This window comes from Parasteatoda tepidariorum, chromosome 8 (assembly GCF_982258835.1).
Source record: "Parasteatoda tepidariorum strain Cologne lab strain chromosome 8, Ptep-v5.0, whole genome shotgun sequence".
NCBI classification, from domain to species: Eukaryota; Metazoa; Arthropoda; class Arachnida; order Araneae; family Theridiidae; genus Parasteatoda; species Parasteatoda tepidariorum.
In genome coordinates this window covers 99,503,092-99,526,105 of record NC_141762.1, presented here as the reverse complement: position 1 = coordinate 99,526,105, position 23,014 = coordinate 99,503,092, and the positions used below count along the sequence as shown (strand labels likewise).

Sequence of the window (23,014 nt, the reverse complement as noted above, 5' to 3'; positions counted from 1 at the left end):
TTCTTTGTCAGAAACTAGTTATTTTGTTAATGTATATAGTACTTAAAATATTTTGGATGCTTAAGTACTTAAAAGGTGCTTATTTTTTGTTGAAAGATTTGGCTATGCACCCTGTAGTATAAATTAAAATGAAGGGAACCAAATAGATTTGTTCATCATAGGGGTCTATTGCTGCTCATTGTTAGAATCTTCGATTGTTAACCTGCACGATCATTCCCTTGTTAGCTACAAGAGTTCCTCCCCATTTTCCAGTAGTGCTTGAAAATGCAGCCTGCTCTGTCTTGCCTCTTGTCTACCTCTGTTTTTCTCGTTTTGCTTTTTATCTTTGTTTTCTGTTTTTCATTGTTAATTTTGAGTTTCCTCTTCAATTTTTTTCCCCCCATCTACGTCTTAAATGAGACTCCTAAATTTTTAGCCATCGAAACTTTTTCCTAAAATAATATAATGCAAATGGAAAATTCAAACTATCTCTTTATACAGTGTATGTAAAATTATTTTTCACCAAAAACAATTTGATAAGCACTTAATTTTTAAAATGATTAAATCATTTAAAATGTTTAATTGCATTTAAAATTTGCGAACATCCAATTAAAAATTTTGTATTCCATTGCAAATATATTGAAACAAACTGAAGTTTTAACTAGAATATTAAACAATCAGATAATCTCTTGATAAGAAATTATTTAAATTCTAGAATTCAAAAAGTAATGACATTTTGAAACAAGGAGATAACTTATAGTAAAATAACTGAATATGTTCATGTAAAAGCTGTTAAACCTAAGTAAATTATTAAATCTATTAATTCTCACACTGTTTTAAAGTGCGTATAATGAATTAAAAAAGTCAGAAATTGAGATTTTCATGAAAACATGGGAATTTTAAAGACTCTGAACCCTACAGTGTCAGAAATAATAAAACCGTATTCTGTAGAGTCGGGCATCAAAGTGATTCAAATCAGTGAGTGGTTTGATAAAAATGATTTATGTATTATAAATTTTCTTCAAAATATCTTTAAAAATATTTCTGCAGTATCTATATGCTTCAATATCATTTTATTGTGTTCTAAAAAAGCATAATTATTTTGACCATTTCTAGCATTTGCCTCTACGTTGAAGGGATTATTCCAAATTATCTTGTTAATTTTTATTCAAATATAGTGCAAAAATAAGATTAGTCCCTGCTTGTTACATTCCTCTGTATTTCTTTTGTATTTGTTTATGATTGTTTTTTTTTTTTTTTTTTTTTTTTTTTTTTTTTTTTTTCAATGCTAACACAGTTACCAACTCTACTGGATTTACCAGTATACTACTCTATTTTACCAGTTTCTAATTGGTATAGTAAAAATTCTGGTTCTTGTAAATTTTAGAAAATTCTCCAAATTTTCCCTTAATATGAAAGCGACAATCATTTTACCTGTTTGTTGAAATACTTGTGAGTCTGTATGTGTGTCTACTGATCTGAGTGCGGTAACATTATTGCACTCTCGTGTGCAACTCTGCTGCATTTTGCAATATATTCTCAATTTCAGACTTCATTTTCCACCCTCTGATATTGAACCTAAAAATCTTTTGAACATTTTATAATGGCTAATATAATCAAGAAAAGAGTTTTTTTGTCAGAAACTGGTTATTTTATCATAATCATGTGAAGTCTTTCAAAATTATTTTGCTTTTTGTTAATGTATATAGTGCCTAAAAATATTTTTTGAGTGCTTATTTTTTGTTGAAAGATTAGACTACGCACCTTGTATAATTTATTTCTTTAAGATTTTGCATACTGTTAAATTTTTTTCCATGCATTTTTGACAGAAAAAAATTGATAATGAACTTGCTGCAAGCAAAAGTCATAATTGTGTTATGTTTATTTTTGTTACAGGGAGGCAGGGACTTGAACGATTTCATCAATTACATTTCCAAGCACGCGACCAGTGAATTAAAATCGTACGACAGATCTGGAAAGAAGAAGAAAGAAGAGCTATAGGACTTCATTATGCCATAGTATCTCATGTCTCATGTTGTAATATATTGATTGAACAAATAATGTAGGCATCATCCTGTTCTCTGTTTTTTCTAAAGTTGAGGGACCGAAAAGTGCTCTTTTTTTTTTTTTTTTTAAATAAAGCTACTTTGTTCTTTTTTATATATAATTGTCAAGACTTATTTATAACCTCTCATCTACAATATTTCCAATTTCATCTTTTTCTTGAGAAGAAACCATCACTGGATATAATAATAAATATTGAAATCTTTTTCATTACGCCTTGCTTGTGCTGACTTTTATTTTTTCCTTCCCTCCTACCTTTTGAAAAATCTAATGGAGGAAATTCCTAACATTATTTCTCAAAGGACTTGTTTTTAAATAAATCCCTTGTGTGTGTTGACATTGTTTTAAAAAAAAATGTAGCTGTTTAAAGATAAAATTCTCTACAAAAAATTACTGTTAGTAATAACAAGTTCAGTGGGTTGATAAAATGAGTACCAAGCATATTTGGGAGCTAAACACTGGGGATTTCGAGTTGGGCTGACTACCCAACTGAAACATCTGCTCTGGCACACCAGAGCCCAAAGGTCAAGAAAACTGAGATGGCCACTGTAGGCCTTGGCCCTAAATAGACTGTCGTGCTGCTGAGTTTGAGAATAAAAGCAAGAATTGGGAGCACAAATGTATTTTCTACATGTGTCAAAATTAGCTTGTAAGAGTCTCTTAAACCATAGTGCAACATAAAATCTTATTATCCCCTTTTTAAAGAGAATTTTTTCTTTGCCATGGCGATTTTCGCCATGTATTACACAAAAGTGTGGTTTTGCAATTCATTAGACTGGTTTTATTCGCGGTTTCACAATTCATTCGGACTGTAGCATATGAAAGCGCCAATCCTTTTTCAGGTTTGATGAAATAAGTTTAGGTCCGCATGTGCGATTACCGAGCTAGTTTTGGTGAGATTATTGCACTTTCATGTGCAACTCGGCTGCGTTTTGCAATATTCTCAGTTTCAAGCTTCATTTTCCACCCTCTGATATCAAACCAAAAATCTCACGTTCTTTTTAGGCTGGCTAATAGAATCAAGAAAAAGAGTTCTTTGTCCAAAGCTAGTTATTTTGTCATGCTCATGTAAATTCTTTGAAAATTATTTCTATTTGTTAATGTATTTCGGTCTTAAAAATATTTTTTGAATGCTTAAAAAGTGCTTATTTTTGAAAGATTTGGCTATGCACCCTGTCAATATGACGATTGGAATCTTAATACTGACCATCAACAACAAACATCATTAAAAGATTTATATAATATCAACAAAAAAACTAATTTTTACTCTAGGTAAAGATTTTGAATTTCTGAACATTTTTTCTCTTTTAGAATTTTTTTTAGAATACAGTCAAACCCCGCTATAGTGAACCTTCAAGGGACCAAAATTTCGGTTCACTATAACCGGGAGTTCAGTATATCCGTTACGCAGGCAATATGACTAAAAAATATGTTGTTTTTTATTACTCTTCGTCTTGCGTGCAAAAAAAAATTTGTAATCTTTAGCTGATGAGCAATCCTCAACTTCAGATATGGAAACACATCCCGACTCTCATATAATTTTTCCTAAATTTCTGTTATTCCGCTTTTTAAACCTTTCTAACCTGCCATTCGAGCACATAAAAGTAGTCTCATAAAATCGCTTTTCAAATTCATCGACATTTGTCCAGATCCTGGAAGATTGTGGCTTCTTCGATTGGTGAACCACTTCAGTAATTCTTCTTCAACATTCTTCTGATCTGCTTTTTCCCGCCGTCTAAATTTTTATCGTGAGCAGAAATTATTAATTGCCTATTTTTTCATATGTTACGAACTTCAGATTTGGATAGTTTATATTCCCCGCAAATATCAGCTTGATTGCATCCATTTTCAATTTTTCTGATTATGCCCATTTTATTCTCAATGGAGAACGTTTTACGTTTACTGCTCGCCATAGTCAAATTTGAGACACTTGTTTGCAGGATTTTTTTTTAACTGAACTGATAGCAAAAAGGAGTTGAAATGAGGGCCTTATCAACACATATTAGTGTCCAACCCTTTAACCAATAATGAATAATTGCTCATTCCCTCTGACAGAAAATGCATATTGATCACACTGACACCTTACAGGTGCATCGTCTGCCTGGGTTGGAAACATCTGCTTGGTTTGCTTAAGGATGGGAAAGTGAGATAAAAGAAGCAAACAAGAAAAAATGCTTATCGCTACATTCCCCTCTATAGATGGTTTTGAAAATCGGTCTATGTATTTAATTTGAAGTAGAAATTTCCAAATTATTACAAAAAATTGTTTCAAAAAATCAGTCGAAGACAGAAAAAAGTTAATTATATCCAACTTCCTCACTTATTTGGTTCACTATATCCACAAAAAATAACATCCGTGTAGAGCAAGGCACGGGACCGAACATTTCGTTCACTATAGCGGGTTTTGACTGTATAACTTTTGGTGTCCGTTTTACATATTGAAGTTTAAATTTTGGGATATTCTTTTTTTGATTTTTATTATATTCAGGAGTCTATACTTTCCCTTTTAGCATATAAGGAGTTGCCACTCCACAGGGAATTTTTGTCTTTTAAAAAAATGTAAATCTCTCAAAGCATAATCGTGGGATATATATAAAGATGATAGTTCAGCTATATTAAATTTATTACAGCATGATTTCTTTTATGTTAAGCTGTTCCTAAATTTTTCCAGCTATAAAAACTAGCGTCGTTATCCTAGTATCGCACACCAGGAATGCATGTTACCTCGTCATATGTTCAGGGAAAACTCGTGGTTTTACAGATATGAGTGTCAACCATTCGTAATAACATTTAATCGAAACTTTAATGAATGTAGAACATGTGACGCATTGCTTTACACCCCGTGGCAGAATTGCAGCAACACGGCGACATTGTCGCGGTATGTGAGTTCTTTCAGAAAATTTTTCTTTCGAAAAGTGAAAATAAATACTTTTCTTCAGAAATTTACGCGTAATATTTTAATCATGCATTTAGATAATGACTTTTTGAAACCCTCCATTTATTCCGATAGTATCGTAAATCAATTCACTGTTTCGATAGAATTTTCGGCACTTATTGATTTTCACGTGGGTTTTAAATATGCAGATACATTTCAAACAGTATGGAAAATTAGAAACGCGCATTTATTTACTTTTTGTCTCAATAATTCGATCGAATTTTTTGCAGTGATTGCTTTGATTTCTCCATAGCTTTAAAATCAGATATTTTCATACGATATTATTTATTACGACAACCTAGTCTCGAAACGAAACACACATTTGAGGAAACCGATTCGCGTGATTTCATCGTCTAATTTTTTATTGGGATAATTATTTACAAAATGCGAAGAGGGAAATAATGTGTACGTCCTCCCCCCCCCCCTCAACAAAATGCGAGATATCACCTATAATATTAGAATAAAAAAATTATTTTTAAATTACAAACAATTATTTATATTTGTAAACACAGCGCTTTTGTTATTTTAAATGAGTAACATATGTGTTTGTTATTATTAAAAATATCTTGAAGGAAGATATTAGTTCGAAAGAGCTTTGTCGCAGAAGCCCTAGAAAATTCTGCCACAGGTGTTTTATATATTTTGACATGAATGAAAGTTTGTACATTTTAAGATTCTAGTCAATATTTTTTAATTAAATGAGGCATAAGTATTTATTAGGTCTTTAAAAATTCATCCTTACATTGTTCTTGACTTATAGTGGATTGAAGGCTCGGGATAGCCTGATTGGTAGGACGCTGGGCCCACGTCCATGAGGTCATGGGTTCAATATCCTCGCCGGCTGAAGACTCCCCGAGTAGTAAATGGTGACTGATGCACGTTAAATCTGTCGAGTCTCAAAGTCCTCCATGTTCCCATATCTCTATGGATACTGATCGAGGAGTTTCCTTGTCTTCTGGATTGGGTTCAAAATTACAAGGCTACAGAGTTGAACATTAGTAGTCTTAAACAAAAAGAAATTGAGTCGACTGTTATTAAAAAAAAAGGAGCCTACTCTGAACTTATAGTTCTTCGCTATGGAAGATGTTGGAACTGTTGCTCATTTTGCGTTGCCTGTTGATCACCTTGCGTCCTAAAAGTCACAGAGGAGAGCAACATTACCCACACAACAAAAACATCCTTGCCATGACCGGTATTTGAACCTTGAACCACTCGGTCACCTGGCTAGCTTTTGTTGGATCTACGATACAAGACCATCGCTTTATCAGAATTTGAGATATAAACTGTCTCTTTCAATTATTTCTGGCAAAAGTATACCCATACAATTCTTTTATCTGTTTTTAGAATTTGGATAATCATCAATTAAAGTTTGTTAAGTTTATCACAATGTCGGTATCTGTGTGTCTGGAAAGAAGAGTAATAAATGTGCTAAACCATCTTGAAAACTCAAACTGTCAAAAACCTGCAACAAGTTTATTTTTGTAACATTAAAGACATTTTATTAGATATTAAATCGTGCACAATACTTCCATTGTATACTATAATAACTATGATTTATTTCATCTATGACAAATAAAAAATATTGGCAAAATTATTGAAACTATTAGTTTTTCGAATGGTACTTTAAGACCATTATTATAACTACTCTGTTTAGATTACTGGTAATAGCTAATTTTAGTTAATTATTATCAATCTAAATATTGCTTTTAATTCTTTTATGTTACAATTTAGGCAGATTTTTAGATTGAGTAAAATTAAAGCATTCGCTAATTATTATCAGATTAAAACTTATAATTTTTTTTATTAATTCTCAATATTAGTTATTAACATGGTATCTGCCCTCATGGAAAGTCATGAATTTCAGTATTGAACAAAATTTGTCATGAAATGTTTTAAAAAAGTCATGGATTTAGGTCGTCGAAAAATATAATTTTTAAAATGGAATTCCCCCTTCCCAAATTTTGTGGTGTTCCGAAAATCTGAATTTGTAACAAAATCCCCACAGTCATATTTTATTAAAATATAAAATTTTTTTTATCGTGTTCTTTAAAAAAATGAAATAAAAATCATCTAGAGCGAAAAATCTTTTAAACTTATGTGATTTCAGATTTTTTTTATTTTATTTAATTTAAAATTCTAACTGAAGCAAACTAGTCATTGACGAATTTTTTTTATTTCGAAATGAGAACAGAAAAATCAGGAGTATTTCTTTCCTTTCTGATGAACAAGAAAAGTATCTTTAGAATATAATTCTGCAGAAAAAAAAAATATTTGCTTTGTATTTTTTTCACTTATTTTATTGCTTAACTCGAATGTTTCAGATGATTTATGAAATTTTTCAGACACCTAACTACTCAGCCAATTAAAAAGAAGAAAAAAATAGCCTCAATGACTAGATTTTAAAATTAAAATATGTTTTTGAAGCATAAATGTGATGCAATTAATATTTAAATTTTTTTTTTTTTAAATCGTGAATTTTCTTTTAGTCAATAATATGAACATAAAAAGAATTATTTACAGCTTGAGTTAAATCAGCAGGGTCCAAAATGCCGTTTTTTTTTTTTTTTTTTTTTTTTTTTCTGAAATTGCTCCAAGGCTCTTACATTATCATTGAGCAAAAAGCACAACTTTGGTGCAATTAGGCTCCAAATTTGTGCGCCAAAATCAATTTTGTTAATCCAGAACAGCAAGTGATTTTCATTTTTCACTTAAATGTCAATTAACACGTTCAGTTAGATGAGTTTTTCCTCCATCGAATTGAACGTCTTAACTCATCAAATATGCAAAAAATTCGTAGAGTTAACAAGAAAAATACGTTACGATGCATGCATTCTTTGGAACATAAAATTCTCCAACACAGAAAAAAAAAAGAATGTCAGCAGATGCACGTAAGCAAAATTACAACCAACTTTGAAATGAACGAAAATCTTTTTCTTATCAATCTCTCTCTCTCTCTTTTTTTTTTTTTTTTTTTCTTTCTAAATTGCATTGCTGCTTTTACTTGATGCAGGTGTTTGATCTGTCCTAATTAAAAGCCTTAATTGTCCAAATTTCTTCTTGCTTTGAAATTTCTCTTTTACCAATAAAGAATCGATCTAAGAATTTTGAAAGCGCTTATTGGTTGATGGTTACCATCAGCGTTTAAATTTGTTAGTTTATAAATTTATTTTTGTTAACTTACTTTAATTTTAGTAAAGAAAAATATTAATTTTTTTATTTGTTTCAAAATTCTTAATTACATTTAAGGAGCATCAAAATGTATTCAGTGCTTAGGGCTTCTACGGTTCCTAAATTGAATTAGGGCTTTTAAGGTTCTTAAATTGAAAGTCTAAACAAAACAAATGATTTTAAGAACTTAATCTAATACGAATACATTTTAACTTTTTATTCTGAAAACAGCTAGAATTGCGTATTTCACAAAAAAAACTCATAAAAATTGTTTTTTCTTATTCCCCCTTTTTTTCAAAAACCTATTGAATCTAAATTAATTTGTTTTCTTTTTACCCTAATCACTTTATTTATTTTTAACAAGTCTTTTTCAAAAAAAAAAAAAAAAGATTGTATTAAGTTTATAAATTAATTATTAAACTGACATTATTTGAATTTAGAAAACCGGTTAAACTGTTTTAAACCTTAAAAGTGTAAATATACCCCAAACTTTGCCCAGTAAATGACTCTGTTTTGCGTACAAGTAAGTGTGAAATTCTTCGTTTAGTCTCATTTCTCGATCTCTCCATTTTTCGAAAAAACGTATTATTAGCTGTGTCCATTTTCTGAAAAACGCATTTTGGAATGTGTCCATTTTCTTATACTCGTGTTTCTTGCTGTGTCTGTTTTTTAAAACACGTATTCTTAAGCCATTTCGTTTAAAGACGAACGCGACAATTTCTTTACATATAATGTAATTCTTTAATAACGTGTCTAAGAAAACCGCTTAAAATAAAACGATTTAAAATAATTTAATAAATAATAACGATTATAATAATCAGTGCACAGTGATAATAGTGAATGATAATGAAACCTAGGAACAAAATATCGGTTTCTAACTCTGTTGGTCAAGGATTCCCCGATTTAAATAAATAAATAATTACAAAAATTTGCCATCGTTTGTAAACAATGAGTCAAATCGTGAAATCTAAGGGCGTACGATCACTTCGAACATCTGGTTGGACGACAACCTCCTCTCGCCATGTTCGAATAAAGATCATCAGGCAGATAGTTTGACTGATAATTCTATGTTGTTTACTCTACAAAAATGCCGCGAAACGTGACGTAGAAAAATTCTCTTCGCGTGGAATAAAATGACGCATCTGTCGTTGCTGAAAATATTCTACGAGTGCGAAATGTCGATCGAATGAAAAAAGAATGATGTAATTGATTGTAATTTATACCAATAGTAAAGGATTTTCGATGTAATTTTAAAAGCATAATTAAAAAATAATTCATTAAAAAGCCTAATTAAACGCACACTGCTAATAAAAAAAAATTTTCTTGGGAAGAATTTACTTTTTAAGCGACTTTTTATTTAATATCTATGTGTAAGATGCCCCCTAAGATAATATTTTTAACAATAGAAAAACATTCTCTATGTGACATTTTTAAAAACAAAATAGCCACTTTTTTAACGACGATTTACCATGAGTTTAATTAAGAAAAGGAACACAAATTTCCGTCGTTGAACAGCCGACCCAATTTTTGGGTTTACGACTAATGTTCAACTCCGTAGCGTTGTCATTTTGAACCCAATCCAGAAGACAAGGGAACTCCTGGGTTAAGTATTGGGAGAAATTTGCCTTCGTGGAGGACTTTTTGATTAAGCTAACTCGCATTTGCGTTGCATGGAGAGGAAGACCGCGAGAACATCCCACTGTAGCCTGATCGCAAAGGGACTGTAACCCCCAGATCCATCTACTACTGAGGATATTTGACGTCAGCACTGTGATCAGTGCGAGCCGGATGCGGATTTCGTATCGACCATCGTTGTGATTCGAACCCGGTTCATCTCATTGGAACGCGAACGCTCTATCCCCCGAGCCATCGCGGCTCATTCATGAGACTTGTCATTTTCCAAGAGAAATTGAGTTTCCACTTTCATGTCAAAGCATGAGAATAAGAGGAGAATTAAAAAAGCAACGCATTATGCCTTAGGACATACAGCGCACCGCTACAGTATTAAACTTAATAACTATTTAGATGAGTTGTTGACAATGATACCGACAATGCTGATATACAACTAAACCAAAGTATAAAGAGAGGATTGTCGGCAATTTGCTTAGTTGGAATTTCGCCTGAGCAGAACGGATTTCGGATCTATCGGCATTTTGCCATGTGCAAATTAATTGCGATTCTACACTTCAGTAAGAATGCGCCATAAACTACGTCCCACTATCCTCTATTTGCGTTTTATTTTCATATTCTGTAATCTGGCAAATTAGTGACGAAATCATTTTTGTAAGAAGTCAGTAAATAAAAGGATGTTTGAACTCGCCGCTCGCTTTAAATGTATGTACTGTGCAGCAAAATAATAAAAAAGATCGCCTTGAATAACTCTTGATATAACGATCGGATGTTCACGTTCTAAGACTCAATGGTTTCTTGGGGGTGACCTCAAGTATGCTAATTAATTAGTGCAGACGATATTTTAAGTTACGAAAGCAGACACAAAATCGTACTTTCTTTGAATAAACATACATTTTTTTTCAACGGATTCGGATTTCTGACCTCCAAAATATAGTCCCCATAGTCTGGTGAGAAGGGGATTAAAATTTTTTGCACACAATTATAAAATTCGTCTGTCCATAGATAATATCATGCGAAAAATAAATTTTAGTAAATATTTACTATTTTATTTAATAATAATTGAAAATAAATCATCATATAGAAGTACGAAATTTTATAGGACGAAATACAAAATTTGAGCAATATCGATTGAATAGTTCCTGAGAAATCAAGTTTTAAAAAAGTGTTACATTTAAAATGGATAAAAAACTGTACAAAATTGTTTTGATTGTTAATAAATAAAATAAGAAAAATATATTTTATTTTCATTTCGAGTTTTTTTTTTTTTTTCCCCTGACACTATTGTTTGTTTTGCGGATATAATCGTGCGAGCTGACGACGAGATTTTATCTTTTCCTTGTTTTGTTTTTCGGCTCTTTAAATTTTTTTAAAAAAATTTTTCAATATTTTTAACAATTGTTATTCAAATAATCTCTTTTTTCCCCTTTAAAAAATATTTTTTCCCATATTTTCTTTATTATTATTATCATCAGTATTTTTTTATTATTACTATTTGTGTCTGTGCGTGCGCACGAAATTTTCAGAGTAAATTTTAGTTAATAACAAAACTATAAATTTATAATTTTAGATAAATTCATTGAAAATTGCACAAGATATGAGCATTTAAAGTAATTGTTTCATACTGCATATGCACGGGAATTATTTAAATTTTTTCCTTCATAATTTTATTCTAAATCGTATTAGGTAACTCACAAAAAAAAAAAAAATCTAATTTGAATATCTTGATAATTAAAAAAGTTTCTAGTAATTTTTCAAAGTAGCTTTTGTACTTATCTTAAAGAAACTTTAAATGTTAAGGGGTTTTTCACAATTTTCATTTTGTATTTTGTAACAAAATTTAACAACAAATGATAATATTCTACAATGATTCTCTGGACTGCATAATGTGATGGTATTGTTATGTAAAGCCATAAAAAGACCAAACGATTATTTATGCAATGATTATTATGAACTAAACTTTATGCAAACGATTATTTATGACTTCATTAGTTAAAAGTGTATATAAAAATGTAATATTATCATTAACGCAATATTATCAAGTGTATATTAATAATTTTGAGTGGCAACGTAAAAAGATTGTTGTTCTAAAGTTTTATAATAAAATGGTTGTTTTGATAAAACGCAGATATTTATTTTAGAATTTCTTATAGCTTTGATAAATCGGGTAGATTTATTAGCAGCACGAAACAGGTACAAGAAGGAAGACGTGCGAATTGAAACATGCAGGGTTTAGACAAAAATATGACCTAAAAAATATAAAACGTGTCCTTGACTAATATGGAAAACCGTTGACTGGGCTTTGACTACAGTTTGCAGTTCTTCGCAGAAAAGGTAAATACAATTTTTGTTTGCATAACGTTTTTTGTTTGGATAACGACGATGGCTGTGGATAATGACCACGCACTTTTCTCTCCAATATGGACCACAATAATATTGAGATCTGGTGACTGTGTTTGCCAGGGAAGATGTGATAGCTCATCCTCGTGCTCAGAAAACCATTCCTGGACAATATGAGCTGAGTAAACGGGTTATCTTGGAACAACCCATCACGATCAGAAACCCTTGCGAAATTATCATGGAGCCTTTTGAAAACCACGTTATTGCTGCCCAAACCATCAGAGATCCATGTTTCACTCCGGGGTAGTCTGTATCATACGCTTGGTTCTCCATGCTCGGCTAGAAGACTGATCTGAAAACATGCTCCAGGACTCAAACACCACTTTTTCCTGTTATTACCATTTTTATTTAAAGAGTTTTGAAGTAGAGCCAGAAATATCCAGCTCTGTTTTGATTGCTTTAGTGCTTGCACGATTTTTGGCATCAATTTCTGTAGTGGCTTTGGTAGGTAGGTAGACGTGGATCAGTCTGCGTAGGGACCGAGGATGGTTCTCGTTAAACTGTTCTACCGTAAAGTGCTCGATTTCGCTTGCAGGTCGTAAGGCCCCCGAAGCAGAGGATCCATCCCGTCTGCAGATTATCAAAATTGCGATGGCATCTGTTCGGATCATCCTTAGGGATGTTTCCCAGACCGTCGCCAATAGCCTATTCGGCAGCTCTAGCGCGACGTAAATGAACAACAACTGGTAGGTAGGTAGGTACTTTATTTCCGTCGCACTAGACCTGCAGAATGGGCTATTGGCGATGGTCTGGAAAACATCGCTGAAGATGTTCCGAAGACATGATATCACAATTTTGATCCTCTGCAGAGGGGATGGATCCCCTGCTTTGGTAGCCCGACGAACTGCGTGCAAAAATCGAGCACTTTAAGGTAGAACAGTGTAACGAGGACCGATACCGTCGGTCCCTACTCAGACTGATCAAAGCGGTCACCCACCCGATTACTGATCGTAGCCAGTGATGCTTGACTTCGGTGTTCTACTAAGAATCGTGTCTTTAAGATCAATCCACTGCGGGACTAGTGACTTTGGCATCTGCGGTTTTCTTATCGCAATTCTTCTTAATGATCGTGTCCCGCAGTGGACTAATCGTTATGACACGGTTCCCAGCAGATCATCGAAGTCAAGCGTGACTGGCTGCAGTCAGTGTGCGGGTGGGTGACCTGACCACTTGGATCAGTCTGTGTAGGGACCGAGTCTGTGCGGTATTGCTCTTCGTTACACTGTTCTACCATAAAGTACTCGACTTCGCAGGAAGGTCGTCGAGCTACCGAAGCGGGGGAGCTATCCACTCTGCAGAGGATCAAAATTGTGATGGAATGTCTTCGGATCATCCTCGGGGATGCTTCCCAGACCGTCGCCAATAATTTTAGTGCGACGTAAATGAACTACAGCAACAACAATCTTAACGATCGTCTGTCATGATAACTGAACTCACACTTTCGTCTACTCTGTGATTCCGCATTTCAAATAATGCGGAAGAAATCTTCGATACTGTCATGCTAAAATTTGCATAACATGTTTATTAACATTTAAAAAACAAATTATCATATTATTTAATCCCTTTTTAATATAAATAAAAATGATTCATACAATCATTTTAAACCACGACAACCTTGAATTGAGTGCAGGATAAGATCTATTTTCAGAGATACACACATTAGCATAGAATTTGAAAACCGTTTTATGGTTGCTAATGTTTTGAATTTGTTATTATTTCTCACACTTTCTTTTCCGCCAACACTTTTAAATGCGTAAAGCTAAGAAATAAAAACTTTGGCTATAAATTAAATCAATTAACAGCCAATATATGGATTTCTTAACTTTCTCTGGCGAAAACTATGCTAACCTAGGAATGTATGATTTCTTGGTTGACGGAGGTGTCCTGCCGGACTTAGCCCTGCAGCTGCACCCTCCGGGGCATTTTCTAAATTCATTAATTTAATGAACTACAACCAATTGAATCAATGCACATAAAAAGGAATCATTTTCTTACTTAGAAGCTCCATATGATTTTGTATCATTTCATATTTCTGAAAGAAAAAAAAACATTTTTATTATTTATCGAATTTAATTCTTCATTCAAAGAGTTCATCAAACTGGAAGAATATGCAGTGTATATCTCCACTACAAAAACACAATTCTAATTCCCTAGTACGACTATTCCCTAGTATATAAGACATGTTAACTCGATTCTATGTTGGGGTACCTTCTCATAAATGAAGGTTGACATGGTCGATATCTACTCTCCCCCCAAATATATGGACAACTGAAAATACGCCAATTAGCATCATCTTCAACGAATGGTTAATACATAATCTTTAACAAATAGTAATTTCTTCAATCAACAAACTCTTTTTTAGTAACACTACCTCTTGAAACACCCCTGCTACCTTTATTCATTTTAAAGCCGTCGTTGAACAACCGGCCCAAATTTTGGGTTTTCGACTACTGATGTTCAACTGGATTGGGTTCTAAATTACAAAGCTACGGAATTGAACATCAGCTGTCGTAAACCCAAAAATTGGGTCAGCTGTTCAACGACGATTATAAAAAAAATAAAAAAACCACTACTCACGCTCCAACAATTTGTCTGTACCTTCGACAATTACAACTTCACAGTGAACCGACAATTACGCAGCGTATTTAAATTCTTTGTATAAGTGACGTCTGTTCGCATAAACATTTCCTTGCCGACCAGGTGGGTCAGCGTGCCTAACTGTGAAGTCAATGGTTCGAATACTGCTCGATGTTTCCCTCTGCTGTGTGATATGTGAATGCGGCCTTATGAACGGGTATAGTTTGTCTAAAGTAAGAACTCCCATATCCATACTTCTGAACCCGTGTCGGTGACTATGGTAACGAGGCATAACTAATTCAAGTAGGGGTGTGGGGTCATTGTTTAGGACAGGTTTTGGTTCGGTTAGGAGACAGAAAGGGAATCTTTTTCTACTGTCTATTGTGTTAGCCCTAATAGAGTGAAGAGGAAGTACCCCCCAAATTCTTGTTTCCATAGCAGCAGTCGGCCTTAGAAGTTATGGCTGGGGGAGTTCTTACCGTAGACAAACTATATCTATGGCGGTGTGGCCTGGGTAATGCTGCTCTGCTCCGTGGGTTCACGGGTGCTCACCGGGTACTATCAAATGAGCAGCACTTACGGCATCTTCGGAGGCAAAGAACGAGAATTCAATGCCTCCCGTTAAAAAAAATAAAATACGATTGCATTTTACGAGGCGTGATGTTTGCCAAAACCATTCACGTTTTTTTCATATGTTTGCTTTCCTTATACCATCACATTTTAGATTCCAGATAATCACTGTAGCATATTATTATTTGTTGTTAAATTTTGTTACAAAATGGTAAGGTACAAAATTAAATTTGTTGAAAACCCCACATTATTTAATTTAGAGCTTTATTAAGATAAGAACAAAAGCTGCTTAGAAAATTTGCAAGAAACTTTTTGAATTTTCAGGAAACTCAAATCATTTTTTTTTAAATGTAATTTACCAAATATGATTTGGAGTAAAATTACGAAGTGTTTTTTTTAAATTATATCCCGCGCATGCGCAGCAGGAAAGAATTACTTTAAATACTCATATCTTGCGCAATTTTTAACGAATTTATCTCAAATTATGAATTTATATTTTTGTTATTAACACTCACCCTGAAAATTTCGTGACAATTTATTGAATATTCCATAAGCTATTCTTACGAAATTTTATGTCGTTACTGCAAATAATAACCTAATCCAATATAATAACCAAATTAAAAGCTTATTACATTTTTTGACGTAGGGTGTTCAAGAAAAATTTTTCTATCTTATTTTATTCCCGTTCCCTCAAACCTTTGAAAGCTTTAAAATTTAATACATATATATTTTTATAATATTTATACACTTTAAGGGGTCACAGTACCCAAAAAATGACAAAAATACCAAAATTTTTTTTATTGCTTACAATAAAACTTCAAAGTATTTCAAATGTACAGAAAAAAATTCATCTCTCTATCTACATTTTTAAAAAAGTTATGAATGATTTTAAATTGTTCTAATACAGAAACGTGCTCAGCAGTCTGCCTTTAAAGTGCTTTTTCGCACAGATGATAATTTTGTGTCTTAATCCTAATTAAATCCCTAAGGAATTTTTTCTATTTAAGATAAAGCTTTGAAGTAAACTTTTTTATCTTGAGTATAATATACTTATTTAAACTGTGCATGGAATAAGAATTTTATGAGGTATTACAATTTTTACGGCATGTTATATATACCAAACAGGAATTTTTACCCTTTTTTTTCTACTTTTTTGCAAAATAATCTATAAAAAATATTCTAATTGATATATCAACAAATGAATGCACAAAATTGTTAAGATAAATATTGCAAGCACTATGAAAAAAACTTTTTTTGAAAATATGTTAAAATAAAAAAGCCTTAGGGATATAAAAATTTAGAATTTTTTCCACTTTTTTTAAAATTTAAAAAAAATTAAACAGTTTAATCATTTTTTAAAGATAAATTATTGATTATAACTTAAATGAGCATGTAAAGCATCCTCAAAATGAATGATTATACCTTTATTTTAAAAAATTGTTGCAAAGGTACTGTGACCCCTTAACGGCGTGAACATTTGTGGCGATAGTCCTGACAATCTAAAATTGTTTAAATAAGTAGGAAATTTAATGACCATTTAAATTATTAATTAACAGTGGAAAGTAAGCTAAGTATTAACTTACAAAAGGAAACAATTATTCTTATTATTAACTTGCAATTAATCCCTTAATAAACGTACTGTTGTTTCTGCAGTACAGATTTTATTTCACATTCAAAATTGTTATCATGAACTATTTAGCACAATGGTAACAGAGCTCGAAAAAACTCAGAAATTTTACCCGTCCCCGAGGACGGCTTGTTCAACATTGTACCCGTCCTCCTTTGAAACTAACCCGTAGCTTCTAAATAAATAAAAATATAATTTTCTCTTATTTATTACAAACATTTATATAAATTGCACAATGAATTAGTAGTTACCAGGAATACATTGTACAGTAATAAACGAAATACTAGGTTACTAATAGTGACCTAGTATGTCTTTTATGAAATAATTTAAATAACAAAGGTCCAAGTTATCTGGAATGTCAATTTATCCGAGGGTACTGCGTTTTTTAAATGAATCAAATAGGACGTTTGCCAGTTCCACAATCAAGTCTATGATTGATAGAGGTTTCTGCACAGAAATCTGAAAGAGGTTTTCCATTTCGGTAGATGCTCATAATTGCGTTTAACGCTTCTTGTTTCAGACCAGTACGTAATGTGTTTTTTTGTAAGTTCATTGCTGAAAAGCCCTTTCAACCTCTGCAGTACTCCCAGACAGAGAAAACATCAATTCCCCCATGCGCAGTATGTTGTTGTATTTTTAGATTAGAGGGTCATTTTAGAAGTGAGGTTGTAGACTCTTATAAGATAACAAAAATTGAAAATGTATCTAGAACATTAACGGGAAAATGGCCGTCCGCTCGGACGTCGGATTCGAGAAATTCGTTGTCCGCGGGGAATTTTTGACCACCGAGGACGGGCGATTTTTCGAGTCCTGATAGGTAACAAACATTTTTTTAAATCCATTTTTTTTACTTTGTGTGCCGTCAAATTTCGAAATCGTTAAAAGTGTGCCGCGACAAAAAAAAGGTTAAAATCACTGCTCTAAGGTTTTAAATCTCTACATAATTAATTGGAATAATCCTTATTCCCACATCACAAAATAAGGTTTATTTTAACTCAGCAAAAACGTTTTATTGTAAATCTAAAAAGGTTTGTTATGCGGTTTACGTTTGTAAACCTTCTAACCTTGAAACAAGATCTGTGACAATCTGCTATATTGTACGCACATTACCCTGATCCAAATCCTAGGAAAACAACCCTCTATATAAAAACCTAAAATGGAGATTGACTTATGGTTTTCAAGCGTGAAAAAATCCTTTAATACAGCTAGTCTGAAGGTGAAAATAATCTTAAATCTAGGTCATTATAAGGTATCTTTCCGCAAAGTCTTGTATGCTCAGCTAAAATCCACCTTGTCTTGAAATTTTAATGGACAATACAATTTGATCCTAACGCTAGTGTGACGTCACCTAAAACGTCATTATGGACCTAAGTGACAATACTTTTTTAAAAAAAGCTTTAAAAAATAATTTTTAATCCTTTTACGATGAAAGGTTTGAAATTGCAACATTATTGCTTTATTGAAAGAAAGGTTTTTAGCACAAACATTTTCGTGACAATAAAAATAAAATTCCGACCACAAGGTTGCCGTAAGGTTACGTCCTTTCTGGGTATTGAAAAGCAAATTTGGTTGACCAAATCTGAAGCAGTTTTATTTCAGTTCTACAAGATTAATTACTAACTTTGTAACCCTCATTCATTTCTTTCATAAAATCCAGAATTGGTCAAACAGTCCACTAAATTAAAAAGGTTTTTATCGTTTTAGATATTTAAGAAGAGTAGCAATAAAAGGAAACGATTGGCAGTTTCGTGTGTCTCCTGATTCAATAGAAAGATTTCGACTGTAAAGGTATTAATTGAATAAGAGGTCCTTGTCACCGTTTATTCAGCCTACTTCACAATTTTTTTTAATCGTTTATTAGCAATCATTTTTTAAAAGAAGAGAGCATAAATTCTAGAAAAGAAAAAAATCATATACGTGTGCTGATGTGATTTAGAAACGTAAAACAATTTAATGGTCAAAATTAAAATTTCATCAATTCTTGTCCAGTTTGAAGCGTTAATGAATGTTAGTTAGAAGACAGGAGGTTTCAGACTGCTTAAGTGAACCGTGTGAAGGCCTAAGAGGGGTTGATAGCGTCTCCCAATGAGGCGATCCTGTTTCGAATTACAGCGATGGCTAGTCCATACGGAAACCACAGTTTCTCGAAAAGTCCTTCACGAAGGATAGTTTGACCCGATGAGGGATAGTAGGGAACTGGGTTCATGTCAAAGACGACGTGGGTTCGATCCCAGCCGGCCGAAGACTCCCCGTGTAGTAAATGGTGACTGATACACTTTAAATCTGTCGAGTCGCTAAGTCCTCCATGTTCCCATTACAAATCACAAGCTCTGGGGATACTGATGCAGGAGTTTCCTTGTCTTCTGTCTTGGGTTCAAAATTACAAGGCTACGGAGTTGAACATTAGCAGTCGTAATCCCAAAAATTGGGTCGGCTGTTCAACGACGGTTATGAAATTGCTACAGAGTTGAATATTAATGGGTCGGCTGTTCAATATAACGCTTAAATAAAATAAAATAAATGTGAATGACAAAAAGGGGAGGAGTTTCGTTTATTTTTTCTTTTCCGTACTTTTAGGTACAAAATCACCGATTTCACTTAAACTTCAACATATGGGTACCCATATTGGAGCGTGAAACTTATTTGTTAAAAATATACAGAGGATACCAAGTGTAACGTAATGAACAAACAAAACAGAGAAAAAATTCTCGCGATCTCGATGATTGGATATCGTGATCGAGTTATGCACGATATATGTTTTTTTTCCTCCTGTTCTGATTTTCTTTTTAAAGAGATTTTTATTCGTTATTTAAGAATTTGTGTGTAGAAATAAATTTTTAGAACTGGTATTTTCTGTGTCTCACCCCAGAAAATGTATCCTCTATTTTGAAAAAGATGTTTTCTACTTTAATCCCTCCAGGACCTCCACGGTCTGCCGGTCCTGAAGGGGTTAATCATAAACTGTAATGAAATGTTTTATTGGAAGGGGGGTAGCTTAGCATTTTTGTAGAATGAGCGGTTTTGTGTGTCGTGGATTTGTTCGAACGCCGTACTCTTATTTAAGGCGAGGAAAATCTTTTATAAAAAGAAATGGTGCCATGACTCGAAAAAGTTCGAGAACAACTGAACCAGAAACATTTTTTTCTAAATGCCGGTAGAAATGGTAACTTAATTGAGTTTGTAAAAGAAAATAATATTTGGTTAATAAAAAATGAACAAAGGCATTTTTCTTAATACAGTCAAACCCCGCTATAGTGAACACGGCTTATAGTGAACTCCCGGATATAGTGAACGAAATGCTCGGTCCCGTGCCTTGCTATACACGTATAATGTTATTTTTAGTGGATATAGTGAACCAAAAAAGTGAGGAAGTTGGATAATAACCTTTTTCTGTCTTCGAGTGATTCCCCCCCCCTGTTTTCTTTGTAATAGTTTTGAAATTTCTACTTCAAAATAAATACATATACCGATTCTTAAAACCATCTATAGAAACTACTTTTATGTGCTCAAATGGCAAGTTAGACAGGTTTAAAAAGCGGAATAACAGAAATTCAGGAAAAATTATCTGAGAGTCGGGAAGTGTTTCCATATCTGATGTTGAGGATTGCTCATCAGCTAATTTTTATTTGTACGCAAGACGAAGAGTGATGAAAAATAATACATTTTTTGCAACCACATAATATTTTTCAGTCATTCATATGAATATAATGTAATAAAAGGGTGGAGTTTGGGAACCATTAGTGAAATTGCCTGCGTAACGGCTATAGTGAACCCTCGGTTATAGTGAACCTAAATTTCGGTCCCTTGAAGGTTCACTATAGCGGGGTTTGACTGTATATCCGTTGTTAAACAGCCGACCTAAATTTTGTGTTTACGACTACTAATGTTCGACTCCGTAGCCTTGTAATTTTGAACCAACCCAGTGGACAAGGAAACTCCTGGATCAGTACCCCCAGAGGTATTGATTTGCTATGGGAACATGGAGGACATTGTGACGCGACATATTTAACATGCATCAGTCACCATTTACTACACTGGGAGTCTTCAGCCGGCGGGGATCGAGCCCGCTACCTCTTGGACATGGACCTAGTGTCCTACCAACCAGGCTATCCCAGCCTAAAAACATTTGGTTTGTCACCCTCAGCGCGGTGGCTCAATGGTTAAGGCATAGTGAATCTTGGTGAAAGCGTGAAACCCAACGTCTGGGAAAAGTAAAGGCAGCCTCGAAATGATGTAGCCACAATGATTTTTGGGCTTTACTTCACACTTTTTACTCTCAGGCATTCGTTTCATTTAGGTAGGTAGCACTATATTTTGTTTTAGACTTGTTAACTTGAAATTTATGTAATTTTTGATTTTAATTTTTTTTTTGTACTTAACTTTTGATGATCATTCGACACCTTTCAAAAAAATTGGAAACTAAAGAGGTTATGCTTTTCGTAAAGTGTCTTCCTCAAAATTTTTAAAAAAAATTAAAATGCGCGATTTGTTAGCTTTTAGATTTTTTTAAATATTACTTTTATTAGAACAGTTTATATATAATTTTATTAGAACAGTTTTTATTCGTATTTACAGTTTATAATGAAGAAAACTGATTTGGATGAACGTAAAATTATGAAACAAAAACCAAGATAAAATTATGCACAAAAGCTAAGATACTTATTAAAAAAGTTAAAATCACCTTCCTTTCAAAAACTGCTGATTGTAGAACTGTAGTTTTGTTCGAAAAAAATTAAAAGAGAATTTAAAACAGCGCACATCTCAAATTCTGATTGAACGATGGTTTTACATGCATCGAAAGATTCTTCCAGCTAAAGTCTATCTTTCAGTTTGGTTTTGAAAATTTAATAAAAAAGGATTAAATTTTCCATCTGGACAGTTGAGTCAACACAATCTTAGAGCTTCAATTAACACTAAACGAAGGGCTTCTGATTCAACGGTTTTTATTGGATCCAATAATGTCTATATAAACATCGGAAATGTTGAACAATTCCATCTATTAAGGAAAAGTCTAAATTTACGATGTTCAATATTTGTACAGGAATGACATCAATTCTAATGACGGTGCTGCGGGAAGCAATGGTATCCATTATATAATGGCTATTTGTAATTATATAATGGCTAACTTACAATTGACCGTTCAGATCTGAATTTTGAAAACTTATTTTTTATAATCTGATTAGAAATTATTAAAGAATCTAAACTTGATTTTTCTCTTCATTCAGTTTTATAAGCTTTTTTTCTTTTTATTCGTTCAGCCTTGAAATATTATCCCTCTACTATAATAATGAACTTTCAATACAACACTTTTTTTAAAGCAACTTAGCATTTGCAAATGATGCTTCCATCATTGGAATGCCACTTTTTATTATTTTTTTTCTATAAATTTCTAGCAAAACCTCGGTACAACAATATTTTGGTCACCAAATAAATATATTATTGTTGAGGGATATATTGCTATATAGAGGGGGTAGAATAAGATATAATGTCATATATGTATTAACTATTTATATTTTATCTAAAAAAAAATAGTTTGCAGAGTGTTAATTATGGTTAAATACTAAAAGCAATTGAAATAAATTCGGAAAATAAGATCATAAACATACCTGGAAACCGTTTTTATTGAAAATTATCCGATATTTTTGTTTGTTTATTCATTTTTTTTACTGTTAAGTCAACCAACAAAGAATGCATTGAATCCAAAGCAGGAAAATAATGTTCGTTTGTAAATGGTACCCCCTCCCCAACAAATGGTTAAATCACCTACAAAGTATGCATTGAGTTCAAAGTACGAAAATGATTTTCGTTTGTGAATGGTGATCCACCTACTCTCTACGGAAAAAATTCTCTTTCAGGTGTTAATGCGATGCGTGTGTGTGACTCATGATCAGCTTTTAACATGAAGGAAATGAAATCAGATAGGAATGTTACACCTGTGACTTATTCTTAAGAAATAAAAGAGACAATTCTAAGAAAGAATGCTCTTTTGGTGGTCAGCAGTGAGTCTTCTCTTGTCAGAAAAAAATGGCAAAAGATGATAAAATAAGATTTTTTACACTATTTGA

General features: G+C 32.8%; 1 protein-coding gene and 1 long non-coding RNA gene across 2 annotated transcripts in view; one reads left to right on the top strand and one right to left on the bottom strand.

Moving 5' to 3' along the window:
- Positions 1–2,257, top strand: part of ERp60 (disulfide-isomerase A3) — a 29,044-nt gene extending 26,787 nt beyond the window's left edge. Inside the window, exon 13 of the mRNA XM_087169500.1 lies at positions 1,876–2,257. Coding sequence (XP_087025626.1) covers positions 1,876–1,980 — 105 coding nt within the window. The 3' untranslated portion in view covers positions 1,981–2,257. The remainder of the gene's footprint in view (positions 1–1,875) is intronic.
- Positions 2,258–6,297: 4,040 nt separating this feature from the next.
- Positions 6,298–22,689, bottom strand: LOC122270633 (uncharacterized). The gene is made up of 3 exons (XR_006225920.3): positions 22,556–22,689; positions 14,171–14,207; positions 6,298–6,440 (listed from the first exon to the last, which is right to left on the bottom strand). It is a non-coding gene; the product is annotated as an uncharacterized LOC122270633 (long non-coding RNA).
- Between the last annotated feature and the right edge of the window lie 325 nt (positions 22,690–23,014).